General features: G+C 44.6%; 1 protein-coding gene across 4 annotated transcripts in view; it reads right to left on the bottom strand.

The window, feature by feature from the left end:
- SIK3 (SIK family kinase 3) overlaps window positions 1-22,789 on the bottom strand; it is a 312,583-nt gene that overhangs the window by 124,939 nt on the left and 164,855 nt on the right. For 3 of the 4 annotated variants that reach the window (XM_033917543.1, XM_033917544.1, XM_033917545.1), the window contains exon 4: window positions 974-1,135. In XM_033917543.1, the coding sequence (XP_033773434.1) occupies window positions 974-1,135 (162 nt within the window). Of the gene's footprint in view, window positions 1-973; window positions 1,136-21,992; window positions 22,120-22,789 lie in introns of all 4 variants that reach the window. The other variant, XM_033917546.1, reaches the window with a different exon arrangement.

Here is a 22,789-nt window from a genome sequence, read left to right as displayed (position 1 = left end):
ACGATTTTCAAAAGTAAAAAAAAGTTGGACGTATCTTTCGAAAATGTGTCTTAGGCTCTTTTTAACTTTGGACGACTTGCAAGATGGATGTAAAGGGACTTAGACGTCCCTTTCGATTATGCCCCTCTAATTGCTTTCTGCTTTTTGTTTTGTCTTGAATATTGCAGATACTTTATTTGACATTGTATATTATTGATATGATTAAAATTACTATGAACATTGAAAGACTGATGGAGTAGTTTTAAAATATATGACAGTGATTTTTTTCCCTGGATTTTTGAAAATTGCATGGAAGTTATTGTAATTCATTCAGGTTATTTTCTCCATTATTTTTTTCTTTAGGATTTTTGGTATTTATTGAATTTCTGAACAAAATCTTTTTTTTTAATTTTTTTCCATTACACTCACCCCCCTTTTACAAAACCACGCAAGAGATTTTTAGCACCGGCCGGCACACTGAATGCTCTGTGTTGCTCCAATGCTCATAGGAACTCTGAGGGTCGGAGCAGTGCAGAGCATTCAGCATGCCGGTTGGTGCCAAAAATCTGTTGTGCGGTTTTGTAAAAGGGGGGGGGAGGGGGGTCAGATTGGGCGTTTGGTTTACATAAAATCTAGATTTCATCAACCATTTTAGAACACTGTACAACATCCAAAAGTAAAACACCTCGGGATTTTTCTATTGAAGATCGGGATAACGAACAGCACTAATCAGGTTTTCTGTCACTTCTATGGAATTCAGTGCACTTTTATGGATTTCTAGCATGGAAAAGGACTACCTTGAAAAGAGCTGTCATCATTCTATGTAGAGCAAAATACTTCAAACATACACAGCTCCTGATATGCTGATGATGTACTGGGGCCTTCCTCCTGTTGTCATGCTGTGCTTCCTGGTAGTGAATAGCTGGAAGCAGACTGCTGACTTGGTTAGTGAACTTTCAGAGGCCTTCCACTGCTCCCTGACTCTTCCCCTCACCTGCTATTTTAATGTTGAGATTTGCATCCAGCAGCAGGTTCTCTGCCTTCAAGTCTCGGTGGACGATGTTGCGGCAGTGGCAGAAATGGACAGCAGCAACTATCTGTTTGAACTTTCTGCGGGCTTCTTTCTCTGCCATTCGTCCGTGGGCCACTAAATGATCTAAAGGCAAAACAAAGAGAAAATTCTTTACATAGGGATACTCCATGAGCTCATTCCCTAGAAGTTTAGTTGCTGCAGAAAGCATAAGTTAAACAGAATATCTGTATTTTACATAAATCCTTTAACATATATGCAAAATTGAAAGCCTAACGTTATATCTTTAGCATGGTTGATGATAAAGTATAACAATTTGCTTATATCCTTTGAGGTACATAAAAAAAAGAAAATACGTCTAAAAACACGCCTACATTGACACTTGGACGATCCAAAAGACAGGTCGTCCAAGTACTGATAATCGAAATGGGTTTTAGACGTATGCAAAAGCAGCTTAGGCCTTTTCACTGCCGCTGGGCGGCCAGAGTGAAAAGGGGTGTTTTTCAAGGTGTGGTTAGGGCGGGATATGAGCTGACCTAGACTTAGTCGTCCAGCAGCCATAATCGAAAGTTTGACGAGATTGTCTGTACAGAACTTACATGTTTTGACTTAGACCAAGTCAAAACAGGTATAAGTTCCGGATTGGGCCACTGAACTGATTGCAGCTTCCGCGATCAGCTCAGTAGCCCAGGCAATCTGTCCCCCCCCCCCCCCCCAGCCCCTGTAACAATCGCGGCAGGAGGGATATCCAGTCCTTCCTGCCCAGCATCCGCCACAACCCCCCCAAAATGATTGCCGGCAGGAGAGATGCCTAATCTCTCTTGTTGCAACTGCTGTGAACCCCCCCCCCCCCCCCCGAATGATCACAGCAGGAAAGATGCCCAATCTCTCCTGCCAGAACCCACCCCCCAAATGATCGCGAGCAATTCTGATGACAGACTATGTTCAGTCTGGCTCTCTTCATATGGATACTGCCATGCCAATAATACTTAAACACTCAGGTTCTCTTGTCTTGCTAGGGCTAGAAATCATGTCTGTTCTGAAACTAAAAAATTTCATATGAGATAATTATTGGGCAACACCATTTACTCTAGAGACATAGAGAGCCATTTTCAAAAAGGACGTCTAAGTCTGATTTGGACATCCAGCAAAAAGTCCAAAGTCAGAAGTTTAAAAATGGTCATTTTTGAAAATGGGACTGTTAGACATCCAAAAAGGGGTTCTTTTTTTTGAAACTCACCTACCTGAACGTCCAGGCCACTAGGAAGGTCAGACCACCAAAATGTCCAAAGTTATACCCCATTTTTGACCAAAAACCATCCAACTTGGAAATGTCCAAATAGTCTGCATTTGCATGAAGAAGGGACCAACCTTATAACGGACTGGCCACAAAGACATACCAAGAGATCAGTGGGGCACCTTAAGAACATAAGAATTGCCGCTGCTGGGTCAGACCAGTGGTCCATCATGCCCAGCAGTCCGCTCATGCGGCGGCCCTTAGGTCAAAGACCAGTGTCCTGATTGAGTCTAGCCTTATCTGTGTATGTTCCGGTTAGCAGGAACTTGTCTAACCTTGTCTTGAATCCCTGGAGGGTGCTTTCCCCTATAACAGACTCCGGAAGAGCGTTCCAGATTTCTACCACTCTCTGGGTGAAGAAGAACTTCCTTACGTTTGTACGGAATTTATCCCCTTTTAACTTTAGAGAGTGCCATCTCATTCTCTCTACCTTGGAGAGGGTGAATGACCTGTCTTTATCCACTAAGTCCCTTCATTATCTTGAATGTTTCAATCATGTCCCCTCTCATGCTCCTCTTTTCAAGGGAGAAGAGGCCCAGTTTCTCTAATCTCTCACTGTACGACAACTCCTCCAGCCCCTTAACCATTTTAGTCGCTCTTCTCTTGTCCCTTTCGAGTAGTACAATGTCCTTCTTCATGTATAGTGACCAGTGCTGGATGCAATATTCTAGGTGGGGGCGTACCATGGCCCAGTACAGCGACATGATAACCTTCTACGATCTGTTTGTGATCCCCTTCTTAATCATTCCTACCATTCTGTTCGCCCTTTTCACCACCGCCGTGCATTGCGTGGACAGCTACCAGTACTCCCAAGTCTCCTTCCTGGGGGTCTCTCCGAGTACTGCACCAGACATCCTGTATTCGTGTATAAGATTTTTGTTACCGATATGCATCACCTTGCACTTATCCATGTTAAACCTCATTTGCTCGGGGCCCATTCCTCGAGCATGTTTATGTCACATTCTGTGTCTTCATTACTCTCAATAACTTTGTATCGTCCGCAAATTTAATCACCTAACTTGTCATACCAGTTTCCAGATCGTTTATAAATATGTTGAAGAGCACGGGCCCGAGCGCCGAACCCTGCGGCACTCCACTTGTGATGCTTTCTAGTCCGAGTCATTTACCCCCACTCTGTTTCCTATCTGCTAACCAGTTTTTAAACCACTTATTTCACCCTCGATTCAATGGCTTGCAATTTTTCAAAGCAATTGTTCATGCAGGTCTTTGTCGAATGCCTTTTGAAAATCCAGATATAAAATGTCAACCGGGTCACCCTTGTCTATCTGCCTGTTTACTCCCTCGAAGAAGTGCAGTAAGTTCATTAAGCAAGATCTTCCTTTGCTAAAGCTGTGCTGGCTGGTCCTCATCAGATTGTGTCCGTCAAGGTGATCAATGATGCGATCCTTCATCAGGGCCTCTGCCATCTTTCTCAGTACCAAAGTCAGACTCACAGGTCTGTAGTTTCCCGGATCTTCCCTCAAACCTTTCTTGAAGATTGGCGTAACATTCACCACTTTCCAGTCTTCCTGATTTGATCGACAGATTGGCTATTAGTTGAAGAAGTTCAGCTATATCCCCTTTCAGTTCCTTGATTACCCTCGGATGGATGCCGTCTGGTCCCAGGGATTTATCGTTTTTAAGCCTATCAATCTGCCTGCATACCTCTTCTAGACTGACCGTCAACCCGTGTGTGTATGTGTGATCTTCATATAAAGGACTAATCACCATAACTCCCTTTTAATTTAGGGTGCACCCCCTCAAAAAATCTACTATACCCACCTGTCTACCAGAATAGGACAATTCTTTGTGGTTGTTTCATCACAGAACATTTCATTGCAGATGTGCTGAAATGGCTACAATGTATCGTCTCATTCCGACAGGACCTACTCTGGGACCAGACACCCAACTAAACCGTTAATTGCCAACTGCCACTGCACAGATGGTCTGACTAAATCGTTAACTGCTAATCACCGCTGCACAAAAGAATGCTGCACAAGCCGCAGACGGTGATATTTTTTAAAATAAGAAACATTTATGTGGTATGGGAAGGTAAGTCAGAAATTAGAGGATGACAAGCATTGCACTGCTACCCCAAATGCTTAATCTGCTGCGACAGGACTATGGACAAGGAGGAGAGGGGGAGGGATGAATTTGGGGAGTGGGAGGGCATTTCCCCTCCCCCCCCAAATGCTGAATCCTTATGCACATTCACTTCACAGAATGAAACAATTCATCATGGCCATTCAGTGCTGAAACGGCCATGATGAACTGGCTGGGATGAATCGTCCTAGACCTCCTGTCTACCACTCCAATAACCCTTATGGCTGCAAGTGGCATCTATATGGCAGTATAATAGGGTTTTGGTGGGCTCACACTTTCAACCATAAATGTACTGGCTAGAATGGCTTATGGGTTTGGTTCCTCCTCTCTATGGTTCGCTACCCACTCACCAGACTTTCCCATTTCAAGTGCTGCTGTTCTACAGACAAGTATGTACTTTTTAATTCAGACTTTTGTGGGGTGAGAGGGGATCTGTGACCACTGAAGGAGTGGCGTGGGTCAGTACTTAATCTCTCCAGTGGTCATCTGGTCAGTCTGAGTACTTTTTTGGCACTTCTAAAACAGGTCTAGCCGAAAACATCAAAGTTCCATCTAGGATGTCTTAGGAAAGGTTTGATTATGGCTTGCAAAATATCCAAGTTAAGCATGCCCAAAGCCCACCCACAACCTACCCATAACATGCCTCCCAACACACCCACTGAAACTGAGCACACGGCAGCTTAGAAGTTCTGCTAGACATCAAGGAAGTCGGTTTCGAAAATTGGAATTTGGATAGTGTCCTTGCAATATACACTAATTGCAATCACACAGCAAACTACTCCTGTAACATCAGGTAATGTATGTAGCTTGATAGAGATTCTTGCATTTCTGATTTGAGACTAGCCAGTGATTATTTTTGCTAAGCAAACCATTATATCCACAATTTTTCGATGATTTAATAAATTATCTACTGAAAGAAAAAAAAAACCATTTAAAAGGCACATTATTCAATTACTTCAAGGAGCTCCAATTAAGCAAGTCATATTTGCCTGATGGCTCACCACAAAGCAAATTCATTTGAACTCATAATAAGTTTAATTAATGGCCTTCCGCTCCGAGCATCCTTAGCAGCACAGACACATTAAATTGCCTTGATATGTAGTAGAATTAGTTTTCTGCCTCTCTGATATATGTGATGGATATACTTAAAATAACATTTTTAGCTAACAAAATTATTACATAGTATAAGAGTTTTAAGGTGTGGAAAAATAATAGCTAGATTAAAACATACCATTTGAGGATCATGACCTAAAATGTACTTCAATTGCCCCAGACACCCCTTCCTTCCTCATAATCTAAAGCCTGACCAATTTCTGTCTAGCAATTTATAAGTAAAAGACTGTTTTGAAAGCACTTGAAGGCCTGACTGTCTGAATAGACTTTGGGTAGTTGCTATAAGGTTTTTATGGTTTTTGTTGTTGTTTGCAATTGTATGTGTGTATTGTTTTAATTTTATAGATATTACAGTGTAATCTATTCTAGATATTCTTTTCAGCTAAAATTTGGCAGAAAATACATTATAATAAATAAGTAAAATACACATTTAGAGCTTTAGTAGCCTCCTGGGCCTCCTTCACAAAAAGAGATACAGCATACTGTGCACACCTACAGAGCTACGTAATAAGGGAGAAACCTTTATTCCATTTCTCCAGTCTGTAAAACAATGGCACCATGTGTATATTTAAAAACTACGAGAAAAAAGAAGTTTACATTTATTCCTCAATTACACAAGCATTACAAATGCAGCATATATAAGGTGACCATACGTCCCGTTTTGAACGGGACGGTCCCATTTTCAGACCTCCTGTCCCGTTATCCTCACAGACAGCTTCGGGACGCCGAAATATCCCATTTTCAAGGACAGCGTCCCAAAGCTGTGCTCGGGGACAACGAGACAGGCAATCACTTCCTGCCCCTCCCTGCCACAAAAAAAAAAAAAGCCTCCCCATCTTTCCCCCTTTCTGCTGCTCTTACTGCCCTGCCACTTCCTGTTGGGTTTAGCAGCTGTAGCGGCAGGGCAGTAAGAGCAGCAGACAGGGGGAAAGATGGGGAGGCTTTTTTTTTTTTTTTGCGGCAGGGAAGGAAGGAGATAGGTAGGCAAGCAGGCTGGCTTTGGCGAGGGAGGGAGAGGGGTAGAGAGGCAGGCAGCCTGGCTTTGGCTAGGGAGGGATGGAGAGAGGTAGACAGGCAGGCAGGCTGGCTTGAGGGGTGGGGGTGGGACAAAGTGTGGAAGGCAGTGAGAGGGACATATGAAGGAGGCACTGGGGGTACTAAAGACATGGGAAGGAGGCACTGGGGGCACTAAAGACATGGGAAGGGGCACTAAGGACTTGGGAAGGCGGCACTAAAGACATGGGAAGGAAGTACTGGGGGCACTAAGGACAGGAAGGGGCACTAAGGACATGGGAAGGAGGCACTGGGGGCACTAAAAACATAGGAAGGGGCACTAATGACACAGGATGGAGGCACCGGGGGCACTAAGGACACAGGATGGAGGCACTGGGGGCACTAAGGACATGGGAAGGAGGCTCTGGGGGCACCAAGGACATGGGAAGGAAGGAGGGAGGGAATAGAAAGGGACAATTGTTGGGCCTGAGTGCAGAAAGAAAGAAACAAAAGAAAGGATACACAGACAGGAAACGCAAACAGAGACTCATGAAATCACAAGACAACAAAGGTAGGAAAAATGATTTTATTTTTAATTTAGTGACCAAAACGTGTCAATTTTGAGAATTTATATCTGCTGTCTATATTTTGCACTATATTTGTCTATTTTTCTTTAGTTACTCAGGTGACATTGCATATTTGAAAGTCATTTGCCTTGACATCTTTGAAAAAAACCCCAAATATAAATGATAATTAACATTTTCTCTGCGTATAGTGTGCTTTGTAGTTTTTTTAAATTTTATGGTTACTATTATGAATTAATAAGATATGTGTACATGAAAAATGAATGGAAGAAATTGGGGGAGGGATTGGGGGTGGGGCTAGGGCGGGGTTGGAGTGGGGTGGGGCTAGGGTGGGATTGGGGGCGGGACTGACAATTAATAGATGTCCCCTTTTGATGAAAAAAATAAATGGTCACGTTAAGCATATAGAAAGTTTGTTAAGTGGTTAGAAATTAAGAGGTCCTTTTATGAAGGTGTGGTAAGTGCTAGTGCGGGCTTACTGCAGCTTAAAATGGTTTACCTCTGTACGCACTCAGCAGGGCATCACGAGTCAACTTTAAGTTTGGTGCTGTCATCCCCCCTTCCCTGCCTCAGGCCACTCTCCACTCCTTGATCTACCTTGTAATGCGATTGTCAGCCCTCCTGAGCACCAGCAGCGTTTCACTTAATGCCACCTGTACCAGCTCTGACATCTTCCTTTTGCTGCGTCTTGCCCCACTTTGACATAACTTCCTATTTTTGCAAGGGCATAACAAAAGAAGATGTTAGAGCTGGTGTAAGTAGCATTAAGTGAAACGCTGCCAGTGCTTAGAAGGGGCCAACAACCACATTTAAAAGTAGACCAGAGAGGGTGGCCTGAGAGAGGGGGCTGTTGTTGTTAGACCCAGGGCTGGAGATTTTGGGTGCAGCAGGGAAGCAGAATGAGTCAGGCTTGCTGCTCTAAGCCAGTGTCTTAGAGCAGCATGCCTTGAGCCAACCGTGACTGAGCCAATTGTGATCTCTAAGCACAAACCTCACAGTAAAAATATTTTTTTATTTTAGGGGGCATGTCTGAGATGCAGAGAGTGGGCATTTCTGCGCTAATCTACTTTACTGTGAACTGATTAGTGCAGGATTAGCGTGAGCTCTTAGACCCGGATGCACTAAAGACAGCGATTGTCGCTAAACCTGTTTTAACAGCTTTAGCGACGATCGCATTTGCCGACCCGATGCAGAAAACAGCTCACCGCCTGGTTTTCTGCACGATCACTCATTTCCCGATCCGACCATGCAAATAAGCTGATTAATATTAAAATGCCATGTAAACTGGTAGAGCGATTGATGCTCTAAGATAGCTTCCTGATGCAGTAAAAAATTGATCACTTTTAGAGATCCAAAAAAAAGCAACTGGTGAAGACCAGTCGCTTACTTGCATAACATTTTTAATGGGCACAGATGGTGTGCATATTAAACACGCACAATATCTGTCCCATTTTTTTAAAAAAAGAAGAGAAGAAAACAAAGCACACATATACACACACACCCCATGCCAGTGAAAACGGCAGGAGGAATTCCCACTTCCCATGAAAGAAATGCTCCCCCTTTCTGAATTGGCCAAAAAAAATCAGATTGGTGCAGACCCACACGGTCTTACCGATCCTCTTAGTGCATCTAAGACCTTAATGCCTATAGAACAAGTGTCAATAAGTGCCCATGCGCTAATTAAATGGCCACATGCCAATGGCAACACTAGTGCATGGACATTAATTGAAAAAAATGGGAAATCTGCCACTGTAGTGCTGCTGTAAAAATAGCCTTAGTGTGCAGGAAAAACTTACATAAGAGCATGCTAAGGCCACTTTCTACTGCAGCTTAGTAAACAGACCCCTCTATAAACTAAGTTTGTGGATTCTAGAATGGTTTCTGTGAGCAGGTGTCATATGTAGTCATTTAAAAAGAAAAGCACAGTTACTTACCGTAACAGGTGTTATCCAAGGACAGCAGGCAGATATTCTTGACTGATGGGTGACGGCACCGACGGAGCCCCGGTACGGACACTTTTAGAGTGATTGCACTCTAAGAACTTGGAAAGTTCTAGAGACCGCACCGCGCATGCGCGAGTGCCTTCCCGCCCGACCCCGACGCGCGGTCCCTCAGTTAAGATAAGCCAGCTAAGAAGCCAACCCGGGGAGGTGGGTGGGACGCAAGAATATCTGCCTGCTGTCCTTGGATAACACCTGTTACGGTAAGTAACTGTGCTTTATCCCAGGACAAGCAGGCAGCATATTCTTGACTGATGGGTGACCTCTAAGCTAACAAAAAGAGGGATGGAGGGAAGGTTGGCCATTAGGAAAACAAATTTTGCAAAACAGATTGGCCGAAATGTCCATCCCGTCTGGAGAAAGCATCCAGACAATAATGAGATGTAAAAGTATGGACTGAGGACCACGTAGCAGCTTTGCAGATTTCCTCAATGGGCGTGGAACGGAGGAAAGCTACAGATGCTGCCATAGCTCTAATTCTATGTGCCGTGACAGAACCTTCCAGTGTCAGTCCGGACTGAGCATAGCAGAATGAAATGCACGCAGCAAGCCAATTAGATAGCGTACGTTTAGAAACAGGACGTCCCAATTTATTCGGATCAAAGGACAAAAAAAGTTGGGGAGATGATCTGTGGGGCTTAGTACGGTCTAAATAGTAAGCTAAAGCCCGCTTACAGTCCAAAGTATGAAGAGCCTGTTCCCCGGAATGAGAGTGAGGTTTAGGGAAAAAAACAGGTAGTACAATAGATTGGTTGAGATGGAACTCAGAAACAACCTTAGGGAGAAACTTTGGATGTGTACGTAGAACCACCTTGTCGTGATGAAAGACAGTGAAAGGTGGATCAGAAACTAGTGCATGGAGCTCACTGACCCTCCTGGCAGAGGTGAGAGCAATAAGAAAAAGTACCTTCCAAGTGAGAAACTTGAAAGAGGCAGTAGCCAAGGGTTCAAATGGAGGCTTCATCAAGGCGGAGAGAACCACGTTCAGATCCCAGATCACCGGAGGTGCTTTGAGAGGTGGTTTCAGATTGAAAAGACCTCGCATGAATCTGGAGACCAGGGGATGAGCTGAAAGGAGTTTCCCCTGGACTGGCTCATGAAAAGCCGTAATGGCACTGAGATGAACTCTGATGGAAGTAGACTTGAGACCAGAAGTAGACAGAGAAAGCAGATAATCCAATAGAGGTTCCACAGCAAGAGACCTGGGGTCATGATGACGAAGGAGACACCAAGAAGAAAACCTCGTCCACTTTTGATGGTAACATTGTAGAGTGGCTGGTTTCCTGGAGGCGTCCAGGATGGAGCGAACAGGCTGAGATAACAAAGAATCAGTTGAAGTCAGCCCGAGAGATACCAAGCTGTCAGGTGTAGAGATTGCAGGTTGGGATGGAGGAGGGTTTCCTGATCTTGTGTAAGCAGAGATGGAAACAGCGGAAGTAGAAATGGATCCCTGGAACTGAGTTGAAGTAGAAGGGAGAACCAATGCTGTCTGGGCCACCGTGGTGCAATCAGGATCATGGTGGCTCGTTCCCTCTTTAGTTTGAACAAGGTCCGAAGCATGAGAGGCAGAGGAGGGAAAGCATAAAGGAACAGATTGGACCAATCCAGAAGAAACGCATCCGCTGCCAGACGGTGAGGAGAGTAAAGTCTGGAGCAGAATTGGGGCAACTGATGATTGTGAGGAGCTGCAAAAAGGTCCACCTGAGGAGTGCCCCATTGTGCAAAGATGGACTGTAGAGTCGATGGGTCGAGAGTCCATTCGTGGGGTTGGAGAACTCTGCTGAGCTTGTCCGCTAAGTAGTTCTGTTCTCCCTGAATATAAATCGCTTTCAGGAATAAGCGGCGCGAGGATGCCCAAGACCAGATTCTCTGGGCTTCCTGGCATAAGAGGCGAGAGCCCGTTCCCCCTTGCTTGTTGATGTAGTACATAGCCACCTGGTTGTCTGTGCAAATTAGAAGGACTTGAGGAAATAGAAGGTGTTGGAAGGCCTTGAGGGCATAGAACATTGCCCTGAGTTCCAGGAAATTGATGTGATGCTTCTTTTCCTGAGGAGTCCAAAGGCCCTGAGTTTGGAACTCGTTCAGATGAGCTCCCCATGCATAAGGGGAGGCGTCGGTGGTGATGACCAGATGATGAGGAGGCAGATGGAACAGAAGGCCCCTGGAGAGATTTGAGGATATCAACCACCATTGCAGAGACTGACGAAGAGACGATGTCACAGATATGTGTCGTGAGCAAGAGTCTGTCGCTTGAGACCACTGGAGAGCCAGGGTCCATTGAGGAGTGCGCAGGTGAAGCCGTGCCAGGGGTGTGACATGAACTGTGGAGGCCATGTGACCCAAGAGAATCATCATCTGCTTTGCAGAAATGGAGTGCTGGGACAGCACCTGCTGACAGAGCGATTGGAGGTTGTGAAGACGGTTGTCCGGCAAGAAGGCTCTCATCTGGACCGTGTCCAGTACCGCTCCAATGAATTGAAGTCTCCGCGTAGGAAGAAGGTGAGACTTGGGTATATTGATTTCGAACCCCAGTAGTTGTAGAAAAAAGATGGTCTGGTTGGTGGCCAGAAGAACAGTCTGAGATGAAATGGCCTTGATTAACCAATCGTCCAGGTAGGGAAAAACCTGAAGGTGGTGGGAGCGCAGAAATGCTGCCACCACTACCAGACATTTTGTGAACACTCTTGGAGAGGAGGCAAGACCGAAGGGGAGCACTCTGTATTGGTAATGACAGTGATTGATCATGAAGCGAAGGTACTGTCTGGAGGCCGGATGAATTGGAATGTGAGTGTAGGCCTCTTTGAGATCGAGAGAGCATAGCCAGTCGTTGTGATCGAGGAGAGGATAAAGCGTAGCTAGAGATAGCATCTTGAATTTTTCTTTGACCAAACATTTGTTGAGATCTCGCAGATCTAGAATTGGTCTGAGGTCTCCTGTTTTCTTGGGGACTAGAAAATACCGGGAGTAGAATCCTTGCCCTCTTTGGTCCAGAGGAACTTCCTCTATGGCGTTTAGAAGCAGGAGGGACTGAACCTCCTGACAAAGGAGGGCAGATTGAGGAGTGTGCAAAGCAGACTCTTTTGGTAGACTTTGGCCCGGAAGGGTGTGAAAGTTGAGAGAGTAGCCGTGGCGGATGATGTTGAGGACCCACTGGTCCGAAGTGATAACTTCCCACCGGCTGAGAAAGAAAGACAGTCGTCCTCCTATCGGTTGAGGGAGGAGAGGAGATGGTTGAACGCTGGCTATGCCCTCGAGGATCAAGTCAAAAGGGCTGAGTCGATTTTTGTGGAGGAGGCTGCTTAGCTGGTTGTTGCTGCTGAGGTCTAGGTGTTTGCCGCTGCTGTTGACGCTGCCTCCTAGGTTGCTGAGTGGAAGGCTGCAAGGGGCGAGCCACAAAACGCCGCTGATAGGCCGTTTGCTGTCTGAATGGCCGTGAAGGTGGAGGTTTCTTCTTGGTCTTAAGAAGGGTATCCCAGCGGGTTTCATGAGCCGAGAGCTTCTGGGTCGTTGAGTCCATAGAATCTCCGAACAGCTCATCCCCTAAACATGGGGCATTAGCCAACCGGTCTTGATGATTAACATCAAGCTCAGAGACTCTGAGCCAAGCCAAACGGCGCATGGCTACAGAAATGGCTGTAGCTCTAGAGGTAAGCTCAAAAGTGTCATATATAGACCTTACCATGAATTTCCTGAGCTGGAAAAGAGCTGAAGAGCACTGATGGAAAGCCTCACGATTCCCCACAGGAAGGTACTGCTCAAAGGAAGCCATGGTGGTAAGGAGATGCTTTAAATAAAACGAAAAATGAAAAGCATAGTTACCAGAACGATTAGCAAGCATCGCATTCTGGTAAAGTCGCTTACCAAATTTGTCCATGGCTTTACCCTCTCTGCCAGGAGGGACAGAGGCATAGACACTAGCTCCTAAGGACTTCTTGAGGGTGGATTCTACAAGAAGAGACTCATGAGAGAGCTGTGGTTTATCAAAACCAGGAATAGGGATTACTTTATAAAGGGAATCCAATTTGCGAGGGGCTCCCGGGATGGTAAGAGGAGTCTCCAGATTCTTGTAAAAGGTCTCCCTCAGGATGTCATGTAAAGGGAGTTTCAAGAATTCCTTTGGAGGCTGGTCAAAATCAAGAGCGTCCAAAAAAGCTTTGGACTTTTTAGACTCAGCCTCCAAAGGAATGGAAAGAGATTCACACATATCTCTTAAAAAAGAAGAGAAAGAGGTGGAATCAGGTTTGGAGGAAATATCCTGCATAACAGGCTCGTCCTCCTCTGATGAACACTCCCCTTCTGACTGAAGAGGTTCTTCAGAGTCGCCCCACAGATCAGGGTCTCGAACATGGGGACCACGGTCCCGAGACTCAGGAGTGGATGGTTCTCGGTGTCGGGACTTCTGTACCGACTTACCCGACCTCACCGACGCGGTACCGGGCGATGTTATCGGTCGCACCGGAGCCGATGTCTGTACCGATTGGTGATGAGACCTAGGCTCCGGTGCGAGGACAGGCATCGATGCCGATGAGGTCAAGTATACCGGTACCGAAGGAGTGGATGGTGACAATACTGGCTGTTCCACGATCGGTACCGGTTGCTCAGTGGGGACCGATACCGGAGGGCTCGGTGTCAGGAGAGCTGGAAGGAGTTGTTTGAGCTGTTCCTTCAGCTGTACCTGCAAGATGGCCGCAATGCGATCATCAAGGGAGGGCACCGGTACCGCTTTTTTCTTCTGCGGTACCTGCGGTGCCGCTCGACGCCCCGGAGATGAGGAGCCCGATGTCGAGGGACTCACCTCAATAGGGGCGGAGCGCTTCCGCTGGCGCCTCATGGTCGGCAGGATTGGACTCTCTGCAATGGAGACCGGAGGACGTTCCAGCGGGGAAGGCTTCTTAGCCGGCTTACCTGCATGCTGCGACGTCGACGCGGTATCGCGTGGCGTCGATGAGGTGGGTGCCGACGAAACAGGTACCGAGACCGGCGCCGAAGACGCGGGGTCGGACATGTCGGTGCCGAAAAGCAGTCTCTGCTGTATCTCTCGATTTTTGAGAGTCCGCTTTTTCAAAGTGGCACAGCGGGTGCAGGTAGAGGCCTGATGTTCCGGACCCAGACACTGAAGGCACCAGTTGTGCGGGTCTGTAAGGGAAATAGGCCGTGCACACCGCTGGCACTTCTTGAACCCGGGCTGGGGGGGCATGAACGTAAAAACGGCTTCTGCCAAATCGAAGGCCGAGGCCTCGATGATGGCAGTAGGCCCCGCCGGGTCAAATCAAGAAACTTGACAAAAACAAGAGAAATTTTTTTTTTTTTTTTTAAAGAAAGAAAAACGGAAGGGCAAAAAGAACCCGAAAAAGTTTACGCGAGCGGGAAGGCGAATGAAAAAATATTTCAACAGCCGTTGAAAATGCGACTTCTTAGCTCCGCGGAAACTAAGAAACTGAGGGACCGCGCGTCGGGGTCGGGCGGGAAGGCACTCGCGCATGCGCGGTGCGGTCTCTAGAACTTTCCAAGTTCTTAGAGTGCAATCACTCTAAAAGTGTCCGTACCGGGGCTCCGTCGGTGCCGTCACCCATCAGTCAAGAATATGCTGCCTGCTTGTCCTGGGATAATACTAAATATGATGTGATATTTCAACATTTTACTATCAAATATTTTGCAAAAATTACTTTGATGTGGGTCCTAGCTCCCCCTTTTCCTCCTGTGATATCCAAGGTGTACCATATTGTTGTTTCCTTCTTGGAGCTTACAAAAACCAAGTCTGCATTTATTCAAGAACAGTGGTGCCTACGTGCAAATGCAGAGAGATACATTCTACTCTGCTTCATTTTTCTTCATTAACAGAGAAATTCCACAGTGAGGTTTAAAGGAATTTTTCACTGTCTGACTAAACCGGCACATGCTAAAATAAATTGGGTTATTTATAGCAGCTTGGGAAGATGTGTCAAAAAATGCAATTAAGCAAAGTGCATTCCAGCAAAATATTTGCTCAGCTTCGAGCAAGCAAAGAAGAGTAGAAGGAGGACTGCCATAGTGCTGCGTACCAGATGTTCAGCCAGTGTGTGTCACTGTCTGCCAGTGCAGAGGAAGAAAAAAAATCAATTTGGCCCATAGTAAAGGGGAAATGCAGCTCCACTCAGAAAATGGCAAAGCTAAAATGTGTGTGCCAGTTATGTGATGCAGCCTGCCTGAGCAGATGTGGGAGAGTGGAGCTCCACATTCATCTCGTAGAAATTGGCTATAATTATCTTAATGCCACTCAAAACTATCAGTTTGCACCTCATAATTGGAGTTGACAAGCCCCTAGACTTGGTGAACGAGGATCGGGAAGCAGAGAAGCTTTTGGTATGCCCAAAAAAGCCATGAAAACTCCCAGAGACAAACACCTCCTGATGCCAGCCAAAATGGCAGGTGAGCCCACATTGTTTACTATACCTGAGGGAGAGTGGATTCAAGAGATCTCCAGATTGGTGTCTGCAGCACTGGCAGATCATTTGAACAAGCTACAGTCGGCTGTTGACAAAATGAATGAAAAGTTCGATTCCCACACCTGGCATCTCTCGGACATGGAACAAGTGTCTAGGCAGGAGGACATGTGCAACAGCCTGGAGACACAGCTAACAGCACTGTGGAAAGAAACTGCAGAGCTGCAAGAAAAGATCGAGAAGCAGGAAAACAGACATTGACACAGCAATCTCTGGTTAGTGGGGCTGCCTGAGTCGGTTGGATGCCAGAAAGGTTAGGCCTGCAAAATGGCAGAATGCAGTTCGACTGCGAAAGCACATGGCATAGGCCCTAGATTGCAGGAGGAGTGGAGACATCACACAGTTATAGCCCACTATATCAACTAGAGAGAGAAGGAGCACATTCTGAAAGCTTATAGAAAGTCAGGGGCTACTGGACTATGAAGATGCCAAAGTGCTCCTTTTTAATGATTATTCCGTGAAGGTGGCGGCTCAAAGGAAGCTTATGACACCATTTTGCAGTGATCTACACAACAAGAGCATTCAGTTTGCCCTTATATGTCCTGCTAAACTGTGAGTATGACATGCTGAAAAAACAGTGAATTTGCAGATGGTGGATGAAGCGTGCACCTTTTTGGACAAACTGTCTGCGTGATCTTTAGACATGGCTTTCTCTGGAGAGCCTTGCTTGTCATGGTATGCTTTTGGCATTCTGCCCTATTTTGGAACCTGATGGAATTTACATTGTTGCATAGGGTTCTAGACCATGGAGTATGGCACTGGGGCTATCCATTGGGCTTTTAGCTTGGATTTGAATACTGCTAGAAATGGCGCCTTATATAAAGACTCAGGCAGTTTGTTCTATGCAAACAATGCAGCAAGATAGAAGGGACAAAGTCTTGGAGGGGAAGGGTACAGATAGGAGGGACTTGTCTGATGAATGGAGTTCATGGGTAGGAGCATAGTGGGGAGAGAAATGCGGAAAGATATTGCGGGGCTGCAGAATGAGTGCACTTGTAGGTCAGAAAGAGGAGTTTGAATGTATTCGGAAATGGATGTGGAGCTAGTGAAGTGATTTGAAAAGAGGGGTAATGTGAATGTGGCGGTTCTCACAGAATATAAGTTGTGCAGCAGAATTTTGCATGGATTGAACGGGAGAGAGATGGTTGAATGGAAGACCTGAAATAAGCAAGTTGCAGTAATCTAAATGAGAGGTGATGAGAATGTGGATAAGGGTTTTGGTAGAGTGTTCAGAAAGGAGAGGTCAGATTTTGGTAATATTATAGAGGAATGTATTCAAAATATCTATCAAGACAAATCAAAGACATAAAATAAGACTCCAGGGATCTAAAACTAAATGGGTTGCAATAGATATATAGAGTCTTTATGTTGCCTACTCATATCTAGACTGATAAGGTGCATTTTTGGCAGCTTTAAAAAAGCACATGAAGATAATTTAAGCCACTTAGTAGGATACACACATTAGTTTTACATAAGAGCATGTTTAGGAAAGGGTTTGAATTCCCAATCACTACCAGAGGGGTGTAGGACTGTTATCCCATGAACTGCTACTGCCTGGCTTTCAGATCTTAAGGAGTAGAGGGAGATGAACAATCTGACACCTGCAGGTAGGGGGAGATGAGCAATCTGACACCTGCAGTCATAAGGGCTATTGTGGTGGTAGACAGGTGGGCATAGTAGGTTTTGAGGCTCACCATAAATTATAAGAGAGTTATAGTGAGATGTACATCTGGCACCTTTTCTGTGAAGTTCTCTATGGTGCCCCACTGTTCTGTTGGCATGTCTGTGTGGCTAGTCCATTACAATGCTGGCCTCTCCCATGAACAAATGGTTTAGATTTCGATGTTTTGAACTCAGAAGTTTTTGTGGTCAAAAATGGCCAAAAAAGTTAGGTTTCCTAAGGTTAGACTTCCTGACAGCCAAAATGTCTAAATTAGGCGATTTTCAAAAAAAAAAAAATAAATAAATAAAAAAGACGGACATCTAGCAATTTCGAAAATGGACGTGTTCAGCATCCAAATTTTTGACGAACTTCTCAGGATGTCTAAATTGGACTTAGATTCACTATTGAAAATGGCCCTCTATGGGGCTCATAATCAAAACTTTAAAATGTTCAAAAATCAGCCTAAGTCAGCACTTGCACGTCCTAATAGCAGGGACTTCTAAGTACATATAATCAAAACCAACTCTTCTGTACATGTAGCAACACTTCTAAGCTGCTGTGCGTCCAGAGAGCAGAGAGGTGTGTTGGGAGATCTGCTATGGGTGGGAACTGGGCAGGCTTCAACCTGGTCGTACCCCATGAATAATCAAAGCTTTCCTAGAGGGAACTTAGGATTGCCAACAGTTAGACCTGTTTGAGTTGCGGCTAAGTTCCACAAAGGTGCCCAAACTGACAAGACCCTTGGAGGATTTAAGGCATGATTCCCCTCCTCCCCTTTTAGTGGTCACAAACCCCTCCCACCATCCAAGAAAACAAAACCAAACCCCGTAGTCTTCCCATCAGTTGATTACAGCAGAAGGAATCCCCATTAGCTGAGCCAGTTTCGGGGATTCCTGGTGGCTCAGCTGATGGGGAATCCCCCTGCCATGATCAGCTGAGTGATTTTGAGCTAATCAGGGCCTTTGGTCCCTCCCACTGCATCCTGAGATGATTTGGGAGGGGGAAGCCCCGTCATTTGCAGCATGCAGCCTGTAGGCAGGAGGGAGTGAGCATTCGACAAGGTTCCACATGTAAGACTTCTCAGGAAATTACAAGGCCATGGAATAGAGGGAGATATACTAAGATGGATAGGCAAATGGCTAGAGAACAGAAAACAGAGAGTGGGCATAAATGGGAAGTTCTCAGAATGGGAAAAAGTGACTAGCGGTGTACCCCAGGGCTCTGTACTTGGACCCATCTTATTTAATATTTTCATAAATGACCTGGAAGAAGGAACATCCAGTGAAATCATCAAGTTTGCAGACGACACAAAGCTTTGCCGGGCAATCAGATCGCAGAAGGACAGCGAGGAACTCCAGAGCGACTTGAATCAATTAGAGAAGTGGGCAGATAAATGGCAGATGAATTTTAATGTGGAAAAATGCAAAGTGATGCATTTAGGCAGATAAAATAAAGATCACAAGTATAGTATGTCAGGTATAACGCTAGGAAAGACTGAACAGGAAAAGGACCTGGGAGTACTGATAGAACCCTGAAACCGTCGACACAATGTGCGGCGGTGGCGGCGAAGAAAGCAAATAGAATGCTAGGCATGATAAAGAAGGGAATTACAAGTAGATCAGAGAAAGTTATAATACCGCTCTACAGAGCCATGGTCAGACCGCACCTGGAATACTGCGTCCAGCATTGGTCTCCATACCTAAAGAAGGATATAACTCTGCTAGAGAGGGTGCAGAGATGAGCAACAAAGCTAGTGAAAGGTATGGAGAACCTGGACTATAAGGAACGACTTAGGAGACTGGGGTTGTTCTCCCTTGAGAAGAGGAGACTGCGAGGGGATCTGATCAAGACTTTCAAAATACTGAAAGGATTCGACAAAATGGAGCACAGAAAGCAGTTATTTACAATGTCCAATGTGACACAGACAAGAGGACATAGACTGAAGCTGATGGGGGACAGATCCAGGATGAATATCAGGAAGTTCTGTTTCATGCAGCGAGTGGTGGACACCTGGAATGCTCTCCCAGAGGAAGTAATTGCAGAATCCACCGTTCTAGGATTTAAGGGTAAACTATATGCACATCTCCTTAAGAGTTTTCAGAATATGGCTTATTTTTTTAGTTGTTTTAGCTTTGGTCAATACAACACGTATAAATCAAAGATCCAAGCTGTATATACATTCCACAAGCTGTTTTTTAGTCTTAAGCAATAGCCATTTTGATTGGTAGGAGGGATATTTAAATTTTAAGATTGAGACGCCGCGGCCATCTTGCATTCTTACACTTGAATAGTTGGATGACACGGGCGGTCATGGTGAGTACTTAAGATATTGCGAGTTGAGAAGTTTTTTGAAGAGGGGGAGAGGGGGTGGTTTTGAGTAGTCTGTAACAGCCCGTTTTCCTCTTATTATTTTAGGGAGACCCTTGATAAAGCACTTTTTAGTGCGAAACATGGCATGTCGGGTTTGACTCCCGGACGTTGGCTCAGCAGTAAAAAAAGCTAAGTACATTAGTATAGTAAAATATTTATTTAGAAATTAAGAAAGTTTTTAAAAAAACAAGCAAATTTCATTAAAATATTAGTACAATCAGCCAATGATGAGCTCTCACGTAATTCTTCCCGCAATGGTAAATTAACATAGCGGCGGAGTGGTGGGGCTGAGGCTATTGCTTAAGACTAAAAAACAGCTTGTGGAATGTATATACAGCTTGGGTCTTTGATTTATACATCTCCTTAAGAGTGGCATAGAGTGATACGGGTAAGGGTAAATTAGATGCACATCTCCCTTGAGACGCATACAGTGATATGGAGACTAAAACTATGCCAGGGTACACCTGGCGGGGCCTCCGCATGTGCGGATCACCGGACTTGATGGACCCAGGGTCTGATCCGGAGATGGCAATTCTTATGTTCTTATGTTCCCTCCTGACGTTTGCTCTTCCAAAGGTACAGTGGGTGGGGGAGATGTCAGGGCATATCGGGGGGAGGTCCAGGATGTCAGTGGGATATCAGGGATTTCAGGAGGATGTGGGGGATGTCAGTGGGATATCGAGGATGTAAGGGAAAGGTCCAGGATGTCAGGGGATGTCAGGAGGGTGGGTGTAGGCCTCCGCAGCTCAGCTGATCCTGGCAGGAAGAATCCCCATCAGCTGAGCCGCCAGGAATCCCCAAAACGGGCTCAGCTGATGGGCATTCCTTCTGCTGCCATCAAACAAGGTAGTTGGTGGGTACGTCTACAAAACTTGTTTTTGCATGTTTTTTTGCTTGGATGTTTTTATTTTTTGAAAATGGGCTAAAAAGGAAGACGTCCTAAGGACCAAAACTTATACCTAGGTCATTTTCAAAAATAAAAGATAGGCGTTTGGCAGCTTTGAAAATGGACATTTTTTCTGCTGGGTTTGTGGAAGTCTTGAAAAAATGTCCAACCTCAGACTTAAGCACATTTTTTTGATTATGGCCCTTTATGTGTCTAAAGTATGTGGGCTGACTGAAGTAGTCACAAATTGAATCCTGCTTACTCCATGACATAAGATATTTTTTTTAGATTTGCTTCTTGATTGCTTTTACTGGATCTTCTTCCAATCTTTAAAGAAAAAATTTCTGTTTATCGGAATCTCCTTCCTTCATGAGCCTGACACTGAGATTAAGCAAAGGACATTCTCATTTTCTTCAGACAGCTCTAAACAAGACAAAAATGTTAAACATTTCACTTCAAGGTTTCCACAATCAGCATTCCTTTTGTCCCCTTCACCAATTCATGGTAAATAATTTTCTTAGATGGCAGGGGTGATGGGATAGTTCAGGAATTCCAGTTGAGATCAGGAAGACAAACTGTCTGGTTTTGAACAAATTGAGGTTTAAGGCCATGCTCACGCCTACTAGTAACTGACTTTAATAAGAGACTGTCAACACAGTAATTGATACCACTTATCCATTACTAAGCTTGGACAGCCAATAAAGAAAACATAAAACTTGATTTTCCTCATTTCACCTTTCATCTCCTGCTTCATTTATGATTTGAAAAGTGTTTTTTCTGTCAGATGAAATCTGCTTGAACTCAGTTATGGCTGACTATCTACAATAAAATGTTCTATGCTTTTAACAGGTTGTCGGTATTCCACCCACTTATGCTGACACAGTCAATGCTGATCTAATTCTAGTAAGAACTAGGGAAAGAGTGTTATTCCAAAGACCAACTGTGCACCACATTTGGGGGCCAAGAAGGATGTTTTACCACTGTGCTGCAAAATTGATAAGAGATAATAACTTCTTCTGTGTCCTTCCCCAGGATGATTGTGTAGAATGAGTTGTCAGGCAATAAGTTGGAACCTGATTCAATCTACCCAACTACGTAAGAATACTGAAGTAATTTTAATTGTATAATTGGCTGAATTCCAACTTAAAGCATAAGCACTGAGCAATTGTAGAAATGATACTTAGCACCAACACCACACACTGAAATTGGCCACAGCTGACATCAAACTGAGGTAGTTAAATTTGGATTTAGTTACTTGGCTTTCTTTATCTGAGCTCAAGTTATGCAATAAATCAAGTGTAGGCATTTCCTTGCCCAAGAGGTAGATTTATTTAAATGTAGTATTGAATTACCACACGTTAATGTCATTAATGCGTGCTATTTACTACAGGTCCCATTTTATGCTATTGGATCCACTTATTAATAATACACATTAACAACATTAGCTCACAGTATCACAGTGATGCACTTTGATAAAGCTATTGATATGTACCTGAAAGGGTACATTGAGTTGCCAAAGATCACAAGGACCATAAGCAGGAGAAGGTGGATTTGAACCCTGGATTCTTCAGTTCTCAGCTCACTGCTCTAACCACTAGGCTGCATCTGTAGGAATGTCTCTAAAATGTGGCAAAAAAAAAAAAAATGAAAAGTCACTAAGCCTTAAAAAGAATGTCAATATAAAAGTCAAAACGAAAAAGCTTTCTTGCTGGCCCAGATGGCTTTTGAAGTAATATTATTTAAAGTAAATGTACTCAAGATAATTTGACACTTGTACTTAATGATTTAAAAACACAGCTAAACCCATAAGGAAAATAAAGGTGATACTTTCTACCCCAAATATCACCTGACTAAATCCACATGCTACCAAAGTAGAAACTATAAAGAAGAGTCAACTCTGAAGGCTGTATCATAGACATGTTCTCATCCTCTACTTTCTGAAGTCATATTCCAAAGGGTGTGAGAGAGTTAGATGATCTCCTTCTAAATGACCTGATGAATGATCATCTCTGTTGCTCTCTCACTGGCATGTACTGAGAATCTTTCCCTGCCTCCCAAACCATTCTTGCCGGCTTAGCTAATCAACAGGAATGATTTTATATGGTGCTTCTCATAAGCTCTTCTAGATACACACACGTGAACCTTGTATGTCACACATGAGTTAAACACACATACTTATACACATATGTACACACATACACTCTCACACATGCCATTTCTATGCAAAAGCTAAAGGAAGATTATTCTATGCAAAAGCTAAAGGAGGATTATTAACAAAGAAGTGTTGAC

The sequence above is a fragment of the Geotrypetes seraphini genome, chromosome 13, assembly GCF_902459505.1.
Source record: "Geotrypetes seraphini chromosome 13, aGeoSer1.1, whole genome shotgun sequence".
NCBI lineage: Eukaryota > Metazoa > Chordata > Amphibia > Gymnophiona > Dermophiidae > Geotrypetes > Geotrypetes seraphini.
This window is presented reverse-complemented; position numbering and strand designations above follow the sequence as displayed.